Source organism: Bactrocera oleae, chromosome 4, assembly GCF_042242935.1.
Source record: "Bactrocera oleae isolate idBacOlea1 chromosome 4, idBacOlea1, whole genome shotgun sequence".
Lineage (NCBI taxonomy): Eukaryota > Metazoa > Arthropoda > Insecta > Diptera > Tephritidae > Bactrocera > Bactrocera oleae.
This window is the reverse complement of record NC_091538.1, coordinates 33,366,041-33,380,360: the sequence shown is the minus strand read 5'-3', so window position 1 is coordinate 33,380,360 and position 14,320 is coordinate 33,366,041. Positions and strand designations below refer to the sequence as shown.

The 14,320-nt window shown below is 42.2% G+C and overlaps 1 protein-coding gene across 1 annotated transcript; it reads right to left on the bottom strand.

Annotated features, from left to right (window-relative positions):
- Positions 1-12,263: 12,263 nt before the first annotated feature.
- LOC138857102 (uncharacterized) lies at positions 12,264-13,499 on the bottom strand. The gene has a single exon (XM_070108627.1). The coding sequence runs from the start codon at positions 13,473-13,475 to the stop codon at positions 12,411-12,413; it is 1,065 nt and encodes a 354-aa protein (XP_069964728.1). The 5' UTR covers positions 13,476-13,499; the 3' UTR covers positions 12,264-12,410.
- Positions 13,500-14,320: the final 821 nt, after the last annotated feature.

Genomic DNA, 14,320 nt, shown 5'->3' with positions numbered 1-14,320 from the left:
ACGCCTCCTTGAGGTGTACCTCTTTGGACAGATCTGCACATCGTTGACGCTCCCATCGTTGAAATTATTGACCTGCTCGTGAGCATCTGTTCAAACGGAAAAGTTTTCAGTCCAAACTTCTGATAGAAATCAGACGGCTCGGTTGCAGCCAGGTAAAAGCGGCATTTGCACAAACCATCTGACTTGATCGTCTACCATGGTACATACAGACAGCGCGTACCACTTCAGGGGTGGTCTATAACGACAAACTTACTCTGTTAGCAAATAAGGTGGTAGAAATTGAGTGACACTCGGATAACAGATGTCTAATGTCAATCAACAAAGTTTCTGATAATTCGATGCAAAAGCAACTTGATGACCTAACCAAACAGTTTGAGAGCATGGTTAGTAAACTCGACCACATTATCCCGAGTACACCTCCGGTAAAACAACAGCTAGCCCATGGCACAACACAAATGCTTTCCAGCCCACCACCGTTAATTTGCTTCACCACCACAGAACCAGGGAAATACCAATTGCCTCCAGTAATTCGCTACTACTGGTGGCAGTGTCAAATACCGCTGACTGTTTATTTTTGACCGGGTTTTTGACATAAAATATCCGGTAGATACTGGCGCAGATATTTCCGTACATCCTCCAACAAACAACGATAAAATACACCCACTCCATTCGTTCTACACACTGCAAACGGCCGTAAGATATAAACTTATGACGAAAGAACTATCACTCTCAACATCGGCCTTCGGCCCCCTCTCAGCCTCTGCCCCGATTCCCACAGCTCAGGCTCAAACACCAACTCTTCAATCACAACCATCACTGCCAACCAAATTTACGCAAATTCTTAAAGACTTTCCTAATTGTTGGGCAATTTAGTAAAGCGCACATCAACCAAACATGCCGCCATTCATTATATCCCAATCACGGCACCGTCGTACGTACAACGAGTCCGTACGCTATGTCCTGAACGGCTCAAGAAAGCCAAACAAGAATCCTATCAGATGGTTAAACTTGGTCATGCAAGACCATCCAAAAGTCCATGGGCAAGGCCGTTACATATGGCTAAAAAGAAAAATGGCGAATAGAGACCAGGCTCCACCCACAAACAGGTCCAGATCCCTACCCAGTATCTCTTCCACACGACTACTCAGCAATGCTAGCGGGAAAACGCATCGTTTCCTCAATCGATCTACGCCGTGCGTTCCACCACATTGTCAAAACTTAAGTAATCACCTCGTTCGGTTTCTACGAATTTGTCAGCATGGACAGTCGTTTGAAGGTTTCATTAAAGATAATCTTTCTAATCTTTATTTCGCCTCATAGTCTCAATCAATAAACGACAACATGAACAATATTTGCATTTGATATTTCAGTGGCTCAGTTAATACTAGGGTATAAAATTTCCGCACATGGCTCAACACCACTCCCTGACCGTGTGCAATCCATTCGAGAATTTTCCAAGCCAAAGACAATTCTTGAATGGAGAAGATTTATGGGCGTTATAAATTTCTACAGACGTCACTTGAAGCATGCCGCGGATGTACCAGCGCCATTCAATAATCTTTCGAAAGATTCAAACAAAAACAACAAAAGACCAGTGCCGCTTCTTGCACATCCCATACCAGTAGCAAAATTTCGCATCACATGTGATGCAACTAGTACCGCTTTGGGGCAGTACTCGAGCAGAAAACGAATATCGTAAGGTAATAACTGGGATACTATTCCAACACACTTTCTCCGGCCCAAAAGTACTATAGCACATATGATATGAAACTAACTGCGATTCGAGAAGCTATACAAAATTTTCGACATTGGGTCGAAGGGCGAGAATTCTTTGCTGGTACTGATCACAAATCATTTGAATTCGATTTCCATTCCAAACCATTGGAATTCGATAAATCTTCGTCTCGACAAATTAGACAATTGGGATTCATCTGAAAATTCACATGGCCACTGATGACATATTCGGGCACCTCGACCAAAGAAAAGCCCTCAGTAAAACAGAAGCTAAAAATCCTGTAACTTCGACATGTTTACCTTCAAACAACGGTACCAGTACTTAAATTCGACACTGCGGGCCCGCGGTGGTCCACATCTGCAACACGATTTTATACGTCATTATTAATCCCTTTTCTTCACATTAAGATTCGCGGAAATTTTACAGCCGTTACGAAAAAATCTTTTCAATTATCACAAGCGAAATCATTCCAATATATATTCTCAAGTGAACAAGTTATACGCGCAAAAAGACAGAAAATATTTATGTTATAATTCTAGGTGTCATTGGAATCATTTCTTAATATTATACCTATATGTATGTGGAAACGTTAGTCGCTACAATATATGTGAACAAGCAGACGAAACGACGAATAGAAGCAATTGTTTTAATTTCAAATGGCATTAAAAAAGGAAATTTCAGGATGAGTTTTTTGTTGAAGAGAAAGTTTTCTTTAAACTTGATGTCATCAATATACAAAGCAAACAGTACATACTCTGTTTTGATGCTTAAAAGGCATTGCAGTGTAAAACATTGCCGTTATGGCCTGGCTAAAAAGCAATGAGTATCATGTACTTACTGCAAAATATAAGAAAAGAATCGTTAGAAAAACGCTTCGATTTAAATTTTTATAATAGAGTTGGGTTTATATAACTTAATCAAAGTAGTAATTTGTAATAATAATACAATTAAAATACCATAACATATTTATAATTTCATAAAAAGTGGAAGTGGATAATTTAACTTATATTGTATAATATAGTATTTTGTGGAATATTACATCTATAATAACACAAACGTATAACGTATTATTTGAATTGATACATTTTTAACGAGTGAATCTATTAACACAGCCCTGACTTTGAGTTTATAAAAAATGTGTAAAATATGTATGGCAATGCATACAGAATACCCAGCAAGCCACGACTACCAAAACTCCAATACATTAAAAGAATTCGTTATTATTAACTATCGCAGTTATTAAAACTATTGCGATAAGGAAGCTCCAACACAAACAGCAAGGGTGATTCGCTCCTAGAATATATTCTAAATTGCAATTTAAGTATTTGAACCAAGGGCGATAAGACAACATTTATTTTCCCAAGTTCGGTAAATTTTTCGGGTTGGGAGGAAGGCTTGGACCTTACGCTATTAACAGAAACAGCCTGGTCGTTGATGAGTGGGGAGTGTCCGAGGAATCATCTATGCCCTATAACTCCGGAATACTCCTCAGCATTCGGGAAAAATGCAGTACTCCCCTCTGATATCGAAAACCTGGAAGAACAGCACGGAATATATTTACCAAGATAGCAACAAAAAGCTTGGGAAATAGTAAATATATGAATTATTTTGACAAAAAAGTCAGATCAAAAGATTCGTTTAAATATCATATAATGATATAATTGTAAGCATACACGTATGTACATACCTATGTACATATTTTAAATGGAAGTAACATTGAAGAAAGCTAGCACGTTGCCTTTTCTCAATCAGTAACAAGGCCAGATATGTATGTAGAAATGCAACATTCCAGTTTCATTAATATTATTAGTAACAAAGAAAAGTATTTTTGTAAATTTGTATTTATTTTAAGAAAGTATTTATTAACTTAATTAGGTAGGTAGGTAGGTTGAGTGGCTGTCTAATGACGCACCTAGGCCTATAGGAGGCCCATTGTGATACCACCGGGACTAATGTTCCCTCACTCTATCGTCTCATCTCTGAACCAACCTGTGCTCCTGATGAAGTTCATCAGTACAAATAATTTTATATTAGCAACTTCTGATATGTCGTCAAGGAATCCACGACCGATAGTTGCGATTCTTTTCCTATATAGAGCTTTACATTCGCATAGAAGATGCTTTACAGTCTCCTCTTCCTCTACTTCTTGACAGCTTCAACAATAGTCGTTGTATGGTACACCTAGCCTACTTGCATTTCTTCCAATTAGGCAGTGACCTGTTAGTACTCCTATCAGACTTCTTATATCATTCCTTTTAAATTTTAGTAGTCGGTTTGTGCGACTCACGCTCCATTCCTGCCACGTTAGTCTGCTGGTTGTGCAGGTTATTGATTGTCTCCACCGAGACTCAGCTATATTTATAGCATGTTCGCTGATTAAGTGTTTGCAAGTTGTCAGAGGCATAAAGATACCCTCTTTTTCAGGGGTTAGTTGCAAAGTGGTGCCTATTGTGGCTAGTTCATCTGCTTCGCAGTTACCAGGAATATCGCTATGTCCTGGAACCCATTGCAGGTTTATTGTGAAGTAGGATGTCAGATCCTCTAATAGATCAAGACAATCTTTCACTAGCTTGGATGAGACGATTGGAGACTTGAGTGATTTCAAGGCCGCTTGGTTATCCGTGTATATATATATGCTCCTTGTTGTGAGCACACTTTTTGTCAATACCACTAGGCTTTCTTTAATTGCTGTGATCTCCGCCTGGAAGACACTGCAGTGATCTGGCAAACGGAAGGCGATATTGGTGTTTAATGTTGCGTAAAAGACACCACCTCCCACTCGATGATCCAGTTTGGATCCATCCGTGTAGATGCTAATCCCTGTATTCCTGTCCACCTCGCCCCTTTTCCACTCATCTCTTGTGGGGAAGGCAATATTGTGGACCGAATTTAGCATCCGTTCTATTGGATTGTGGAAATCCGTGGTTTTGGGTAGGAACGGGAATATACTGAGTATCCTTGAATGCCCCTTGTTGCATGCGACTAGTTGGGAGGATTCCCTCAGTGTAAGAGCTGACTTTGCCGCCACTTGTTTACAGAACAGGTCTGTTGGCAGTAAATGTAGAATGACGTTAAGAGCCTGGCTTGACGTTGTTCTAAGAGCTCCACTAATGCATATACTGGCTGCTCTCTGTATGCTTTCCATACGCTTTACCGCGTATTTCTTTTCCATTATTGGCCACCATACCAATATACCGTATGTCATGAGGTGTAAGTCCCCATTTGGGGCCCACCATCCTTTTACAGGTGTAGAGTGCTGTGGCTGCCTTCTTCACCCTAGCATCCAAGTTTTGTTTCCAAGAAAGCTTCCTGTCTAAGATTAGTCCCAGGTAGCTTGCCTTATCTCCAATTGTTAGTCTGCAACCATTTATTATTGGCGCCGTAACTTCTGGAGCATTATGTTTTCTGGTGAACAATACGAGCTCTGTCTTACCAGCATTTAAATTTAATCCGCACGATACTGCCCAGCGATTTATATCGTCCAATACCGTTTGCATAAGGTCTGCGAGAGTATTCGGAAATTTGCCTCTGACCGATACTGCCACATCGTCAGCGTAGGCCACAACATGTACCCACTTCTTTTCTAGATCCATCAGCAACTTATTCATTGTCAGGACCCAGAGAAGTGGGGATAACACGCCTCCTTGAGGTGTACCTCTTTGGACAGATCTGCACATCGTTGACGCTCCCATCGTTGAAATTATTGACCTGCTCGTGAGCATCTGTTCAAACGGAAAAGTTTTCAGTCCAAACTTCTGATAGAAATCAGACGGCTCGGTTGCAGCCAGGTAAAAGCGGCATTTGCACAAACCATCTGACTTGATCGTCTACCATGGTACATACAGACAGCGCGTACCACTTCAGGGGTGGTCTATAACGACAAACTTACTCTGTTAGCAAATAAAGTGGTAGAAATTGAAAGACACTCGGATAACAGATGTCTAATGTCAATCAACAAAGTTTCTGATAATTCGATGCAAAAGCAACTTGATGACCTAACCAAACGGTTTGAGAGCATGGTTAGTAAACTCGACCACATTATCCCGAGTACACCTCCGGTAAAACAACAGCTAGCCCATGGCACAACACAAATGCTTTCCAGCCCACCACCGTTAATTTGCTTCACCACCACAGAACCAGGGAAATACCAATTGCCTCCAGTAATTCGCTACTACTGGTGGCAGTGTCAAATCCCGCTGACTGTTTATTTTTGACCGGGTTTTTGACATAAAATATCCGGTAGATACTGGCGCAGATATTTCCGTACATCCTCCAACAAACAACGATAAAATACACCCACTCCATTCGTTCTACACACTGCAAACGGCCGTAAGATATAAACTTATGACGAAAGAACTATCACTCTCAACATCGGCCTTCGGCCCCCTCTCAGCCTCTGCCCCGATTCCCACAGCTCAGGCTCAAACACCAACTCTTCAATCACAACCATCACTGCCAACCAAATTTACGCAAATTCTTAAAGACTTTCCTAAATTGTTGGGCAATTTAGTAAAGCGCACATCAACCAAACATGCCGCCATTCATTATATCCCAATCACGGCACTGTCGTACGTACAACGAGTCCGTACGCTATGTCCTGAACGGCTCAAGAAAGCCAAACAAGAATCCTATCAGATGGTTAAACTTGGTCATGCAAGACCATCCAAAAGTCCATGGGCAAGCCCGTTACATATGGCTAAAAAGAAAAATGGCGAATAGAGACCAGGCTCCACCCACAAACAGGTCCAGATCCCTACCCAGTATCTCTTCCACACGACTACTCAGCAATGCTAGCGGGAAAACGCATCGTTTCCTCAATCGATCTACGCCGTGCGTTCCACCACATTGTCAAAACTTAAGTAATCACCTCGTTCGGTTTCTACGAATTTGTCAGCATGGACAGTCGTTTGAAGGTTTCATTAAAGATGTTCTTTCTAATCTTGATTTCGCCTCATAGTCTCAATCAATAAACGACAACATGAACAATATTTGCATTTGATATTTCAGTGGCTCAGTTAATACTAGGGTATAAAATTTCCGCACATGGCTCAACACCACTCCCTGACCGTGTGCAATCCATTCGAGAATTTTCCAAGCCAAAGACAATTCTTGAATGGAGAAGATTTATGGGCGCTATAAGGCAACAACTGGGATACTATTCCAACACACTTTCTCCGGCCCAAAAGTACTATAGCACATATGATATGAAACTAACTGCGATTCGAGAAGCTATACAAAATTTTCGACATTGGGTCGAAGGGCGAGAATTCTTTGCTGGTACTGATCACAAATCATTTGAATTCGATTTCCATTCCAAACCATTGGAATTCGATAAATCTTCGTCTCGACAAATTAGACAATTGGGATTCATCTGAAAATTCACATGGCCACTGATGACATATTCGGGCACCTCGACCAAAGAAAAGCCCTCAGTAAAACAGCAGCTAAAACTCCTGTAACTTCGACATGTTTACTTTCAAACAACGGTACCAGTACTTAAATTCGACACTACGGGCCCGCGGTGGTCCACATCTGCAACACGATTTTATACGTCATTATTAATCCCTTTTCTTCACATTAAGATTCGCGGAAATTTTCCAGCCGTTACGAAAAAATCTTTTCAATTATCACAAGCGAAATCATTCCAATATATATTCTCAAGTGAACAAGTTATACGCGCAAAAAGACAGAAAATATTTATGTTATAATTCTAGGTGTCATTGGAATCATTTCTTAATATTATACCTATATGTATGTGGAAACGTTAGTCGCTACAATATATGTGAACAAGCAGACGAAACGACGAATAGAAGCAATTGTTTTAATTTCAAATGGCATTAAAAAAGGAAATTTCAGGATGAGTTTTTTGTTGAAGAGAAAGTTTTCTTTAAACTTGATGTCATCAATATACAAAGCATACAGTACATACTCTGTTTTGATGCTTAAAAGGCATTGCAGTGTAAAACATTGCCGTTATGGCCTGGCTAAAAAGCAATGAGTATCATGTACTTACTGCAAAATATAAGAAAAGAATCGTTAGAAAAACGCTTCGATTTAAATTTTTATAATAGAGTTGGGTTTATATAACTTAATCAAAGTAGTAATTTGTAATAATAATACAATTAAAATACCATAACATATTTATAATTTCATAAAAAGTGGAAGTGGATAATTTAACTTATATTGTATAATATAGTATTTTGTGGAATATTACATCTATAATAACACAAACGTATAACGTATTATTTGAATTGATACATTTTTAACGAGTGAATCTATTAACACAGCCCTGACTTTGAGTTTATAAAAAATGTGTAAAATATGTATGGCAATGCATACAGAATACCCAGCAAGCCACGACTACCAAAACTCCAATACATTAAAAGAATTCGTTATTATTAACTATCGCAGTTATTAAAACTATTGCGATAAGGAAGCTCCAACACAAACAGCAAGGGTGATTCGCTCCTAGAATATATTCTAAATTGCAATTTAAGTATTTGAACCAAGGGCGATAAGACAACATTTATTTTCCCAAGTTCGGTAAATTTTTCGGGTTGGGAGGAAAGCTTGGACCTTACGCTATTAACAGAAACAGCCTGGTCGTTGATGAGTGGGGAGTGTCCGAGGAATCATCTATGCCCTATAACTCCGGAATACTCCTCAGCATTCGGGAAAAATGCAGTACTCCCCTCTGATATCGAAAACCTGGAAGAACAGCATGGAATATATTTACCAAGATAGAAACAAAAAGCCTGGGAAATAGTAAATATATGAATTATTTTGACAAAAAAGTCAGATCAAAAGATTCGTTTAAATATCATATAATGATATAATTGTAAGCATACACGTATGTACATACCTATGTACATATTTTAAATGGAAGTAACATTGAAGAAAGCTAGCACGTTGCCTTTTCTCAATCAGTAACAAGGCCAGATATGTATGTAGAAATGCAACATTCCAGTTTCATTAATATTATTAGTAACAAAGAAAAGTATTTTTGTAAATTTGTATTTATTTTAAGAAAGTATTTATTAACTTAATTAGGTAGGTTGAGTGGCTGTCTAATGACGCACCTAGGCCTATAGGAGGCCCATTGTGATACCACCGGGACTAATGTTCCCTCACTCTATCGTCTCCTCTCTGAACCAACCTGTGCTCCTGATGAAGTTCATCAGTACAAATAATTTTATATTAGCAACTTCTGATATGTCGTCAAGGAATCCACGACCGATAGTTGCGATTCTTTTCCTATATAGAGCTTTACATTCGCATAGAAGATGCTTTACAGTCTCCTCTTCCTCTACTTCTTGACAGCTTCAACAATAGTCGTTGTATGGTACACCTAGCCTACTTGCATGTCTTCCAATTAGGCAGTGACCTATTAGTACTCCTATCAGACTTCTTATATCATTCCTTTTAAATTTTAGTAGTCGGTTTGTGCGACTCACGCTCCATTCCTGCCACGTTAGTCTGCTGGTTGTGCAGGTTATTGATTGTCTCCACCGAGACTCAGCTATATTTATAGCATGTTCGCTGATTAACTGTTTGCAAGTTGCCAGAGGCATAAAGATACCCTCTTTTTCAGGGGTTAGTTGCAAAGTGGTGCCTATTGTGGCTAGTTCATCTGCTTCGCAGTTACCAGGAATATCGCTATGTCCTGGAACCCATTGCAGGTTTATTGTGAAGTAGGATGTCAGATCCTCTAATAGATCAAGACAATCTTTCACTAGCTTGGATGAGACCATTGGAGACTTGAGTGATTTCAAGGCCACTTGGCTATCCGTGTATATATATATGCTCATTGTTGTGAGCACACTTTTTGTCAATACCACTAGGCTTTCTTTAATTGCTGTGATCTCCGCCTGGAAGACACTGCAGTGATCTGGCAAACGGAAGGCGATATTGGTGTTTAATGTTGCGCAAAAGACACCACCTCCCACTATATGATCCAGTTTGGATACATCCGCGTAGATGCTAATCCCTGTATTCCTGTCCACCTCGCCCCTTTTCCACTCATCTCTTGTGGGGAAGGCAATATTGTGGACCGAATTTAGCATCCGTTCTATTGGATTGTGGAAATCCGTGGTTTTGGGTAGGAACGGGAATATACTGAGTATCCTTGAATGCCCCTTGTTGCATGCGACTAGTTGGGAGGATTCCCTCAGTCTAAGAGCTGACTTTGTCGCCACTTGTTTACAGAACAGGTCTGTTGGCAGTAAATGTAGAATGACGTTAAGAGCCTGGCTTGACGTTGTTCTAAGAGCTCCACTAATGCATATACTGGCTGCTCTCTGTATGCTTTCCATACGCTTTACCGCGTATTTCTTTTCCATTATTGGCCACCATACCAATATACCGTATGTCATGAGGTGTAAGTCCCCATTTGGGGCCCACCATCCTTTTACAGGTGTAGAGTGCTGTGGCTGCCTTCTTCACCCTAGCATCCAAGTTTTGTTTCCAAGAAAGCTTCCTGTCTAAGATTAGTCCCAGGTAGCTTGCCTTATCTCCAATTGTTAGTCTGCAACCATTTATTATTGGCGCCGTAACTTCTGGAGCATTATGTTTTCTGGTGAACAATACGAGCTCTGTCTTACCAGCATTTAAATTTAATCCGCACGATACTGCCCAGCGATTTATATCGTCCAATATCGTTTGCATAAGGTCTGCGAGAGTATTCGGAAATTTGCCTCTGACCGATACTACCACATCGTCAGCGTAGGCCACAACATGTACCCACTTCTTTTCTAGATCCATCAGCAACTTATTCATTGTCAGGACCCAGAGAAGTGGGGATAACACGCCTCCTTGAGGTGTACCTCTTTGGACAGATCTGCACATCGTTGACGCTCCCATCGTTGAAATTATTGACCTGCTCGTGAGCATCTGTTCAATTAATTTCCTGAGAGGTTCAGAGATGTCCAGATCCTTAAGCGCACTCAGTATGGCCCTAGGCTGGATATTATTGAAGGCTCCTTCTATGTCTAAGAAGGCAAATAGAGTGTATTCTTTGACTTCCAGAGATTTTTAAATCTCCGCCACCACAGTGCTTAGTGCTGTTTCTGTGGATTTTCCTTTAGAATACGCATGCTACGAACCAGCCAACTTTTCTGGTTTCAGTTGATTTCTTATATGTAATTCTATTAGTCTTTCCAGGATTTTTAAAAGGAAAGAGGAGAGGCTAATTGGCCTGAAGTCCTTTGGACTTGTATGCGAGCTTTTGCCTGCCTTTGGTATGTATATTACCTTGACCTCCCTCCAAAGCGAAGGGATGTAGTTTAATTGCAGCGCCCCCTTAAGAATGGCAATTAGCCAATTCATTATGTAATTCTGCGACTGCTGCAATTGAGCCGGGAATATACCGTCTGATCCCGGCGACTTGAAGGGCTTAAAGCTGTTGATTGCCCAGCGTACGCTGCTTTCTGACACTATGTTTATGAGAGTGGGGCTCATTTCTGCTCCACTGTCTTGAGTATTTTCTGCAGTATGGCTTTCAGAGGTGCCTGGGAAGTGGGTATCCATTAGTAGCCCCAAGGACTCTTCACTGGATACCGTCCAACTTCGGTCTGGCTTCTGAAGATAACCGATACTATGCACCGATTGTGCCATTACTTTCCTAAGTCAAGACGCTTCCGCCGTGTTCTCGATGTCGTTGCAAAACGATTTCCATGAATTTCTTTTTGCTCTCCAAACTTCCTTTTTGTATGACCTAAGGAGGTTGTAATAATAATCCCAGTCTGACTCGCCTTGGGATTGCTTAGCTAAATTGAACTGCTTTCTGCATTCTTTTCGTAGCTTTTTAAGTTCTAGAGACCACCAGGGGGGCCTTATTCTACCCCTGCTTCGTGTTATTGGACAAGCCACTTCTAGTGCTTGCCGGCACGATTCCGTAAGTCGATTAACGAGGATATCTAGATCCTCCTTGCTATTGGGCTGAAACGGTAGAATCATAGGGATACGTTTCTCTAGCTCTTGCATGTGCACCTGCCAGTTCGTTCTCCTATGATTCCTAAAGTTAATGCCTCTATCGGCCCTTTCCTCTATTGTACATTCGATATATCGGTGATCCGAAAAGGAATGTTCTTCGAGAACCCTCCATTGGGTTACCCTGTCAATTAGTTCTTCCGACACAAGTGTGATATCCAGCACTTCTTGTCGGTTTCTTGTAATAAATGTTGGAGTGCTTCCCTTATTACACACCAGTAATTTAGTACCTAGTAGGTAATTAAAGAGACACTCACCTCTGTCGTTTACATCTGTGCTGCCCCAGATTGTGTGATGCGCATTTGAGTCGCATCCAAGTATCGTCATGCACTTGGATGCCTCGCTATACCGTACCACCTCTTTTACCACCAGAGCTGGCACCAACTCCTGCTCATACGGCATATAGCACGACACTAGCCGGTAACTGCTTGAGCCCGTTTCCCAGCTTACTGCTGCTGTGTCGTTGTCGCTGTAATTATGTAATATAAAAACATTAAGGTTTTTCTTTGTCATTATGCAGGGTCTGATTTTACCTTCACAGTTAGCCATCAGCAACTTATAGTTCGGCGTCCTCAGTCCGCAAATACGCCCTCCATTAACCCATGGCTCCTGAATGAGGACAAATTCAGGCTGTTCCATTGCCACGCGGTTAATTAGGGCTGCTGAAGCTAGTTTGCTATGATGGAGATTAATTTGTAGAAGACGCATTAACTATTGTTATATCTGCGTCTTCCTGAGAGTCGCTTAAAAGCTCTTTCTCAGTATACAAGCTTGAGAGTCTGGCCGCAAGCTCAGACCCGGAAGAAGAACACTCACCTTGCACCATACTTTCCGCGTCGCTCGAGGACTCCATAGGATCTTCCTCTACTTCGCATAACTCTTTCCCCGATGCCAGATGGTCTGCGGCATCGGCGTCCGACTTGTAAGGCGTTATCCTTACTTTCGTGAACCCGTAATTTATCTCCCCGCCACTTTTCGCCAGCGGTTCGATGGATTCTTTCGTTAATAACAGCAGAATCTGCATCGTGGCCCTTTTGGTCTCCACGCCAGATTCTGCTACGCTGTCATCAAATGTCTTGACATACTTCCACCCTTCCGTGGGTAGGCTCGGGTTGCAGGCTCTTATGAGCTGCATAATTTGGTCCGGCTGTGATGGTGTAGCCGGAATCCATACCCTTGCCCTTGGTCTGGATGGTATGTCCTTCTTGTCCACTGCTACCAATTTTGCCCCGGGGTATACCTCTCCCACCTTGGCTATAGCAGCTTTGTATAGAGCGACCGATCTCTCGTCATCGCAAGCAATCATTTTGATCTGGCCCTGGTACCAGCCGGCATCTGCGCATGACGGTGGCGGACCCGGATTGCTTAATAGCACTTCCGGCGCCACATTTGTCAGCGCAGCCTGCACCCATTTCCATTGGGCTCTGGGGATTCTTCCTTCGGGATCTCCCTCATCCAGAACGCCAATGACAATTCGGTTCCGGGCCACTTCTGCAAATGATTTTGCGGGCGTTACACCCTTGGTCTTCGGTCTCTTTGCTGACGGCTTTGCCTCTTCAGCTGACCTCTGTCGCTTGGCTGCCTTTACCGGCGGCTCCAACTTGAAGTTGGGTATGACTGCTCTCGCGCAGTCAATCGATGCTTGGAGCTCCTTCGTTAGCTCCTCTTTCGTTGGCGGCTTTAGCTCTACCAATCTTAGTAAGTATGCGGCGCGTCGTCTCTCCGCATACTTTGCCTTTGTCGGGTCCTGCATGCTAAATGCAGGCCACTCCCTGGCAGATGCACTTCCACCAGCAGCCCCTTTGGCATCTCCTCCCTCCCCCTGCTTCTCAGCCGTGTTTTGGCCACAGGGTTTGGGTCTGGCTGCCTCCGGCGCTAACACTTTCTGTGGGCCAGCTTTAGCTTCTGCGCCTTTACTAGTGCTTGCCTTGTCATCAGGACCAAGCTTCGCTCCTGTCCTCTTCGTGTTTGTTGAGCTCGCTCCAAATGCTGCTCTTTTATGGGAGCAACTCGCTCCCTCCGGCTTTTTTCCTGGAGATCCGGGCTCTCTCCGATTTTTTGTTTTCGTTATTTGTTGTTTTTGTTTATTTGCGTTTTGGTTCATTGTTGGTCCCACGAGTGTGGGGGAAAGTATGTCCACTTGCGCATAGCCCCCGTTGCGCAAGTAAGGCTATCTTATTACGGAGGGCGCCAGGTATCCGTAAGCTCCGTTCGAGACTGGGCTATTTAAGGGCCCCCAGCCAAGTTGATCCTCGGCACGGGTCGCATGACAAATTGATCCAGCCCTTTACCCGTGACCATGGTAAGGCTCCTTATCTGTATGCTGTGCTATTGAGGAACATCGAACACACAGATAAGAAGTCTGACCTTAGCTAGATTCCTCACGTCTACGGCAGGGGCAGCTCGTCCCCGCTTGTGTCGTGAATCTGTGGTATCTATTACCAGTCGGCACCCTCGGGGAGGGTTCAGTGGGGGATTTTTGCCGACCATTATTAACTTAATTAACAAGACAAAAATTCTAACGTCGGAATTCCGTTTGTATTGAACTTAAACTTTAAAAAATTTACTTTCCAGTTGACACAGCAAAATTTGTCTACA

What these genes read in the sequence shown, in the direction of transcription:
- LOC138857102 (XM_070108627.1), bottom strand. Translation starts at nt 13,475, where the DNA reads ATGCAGGACCCGACAAAGGCAAAGTATGCGGAGAGACGACGCGCCGCA.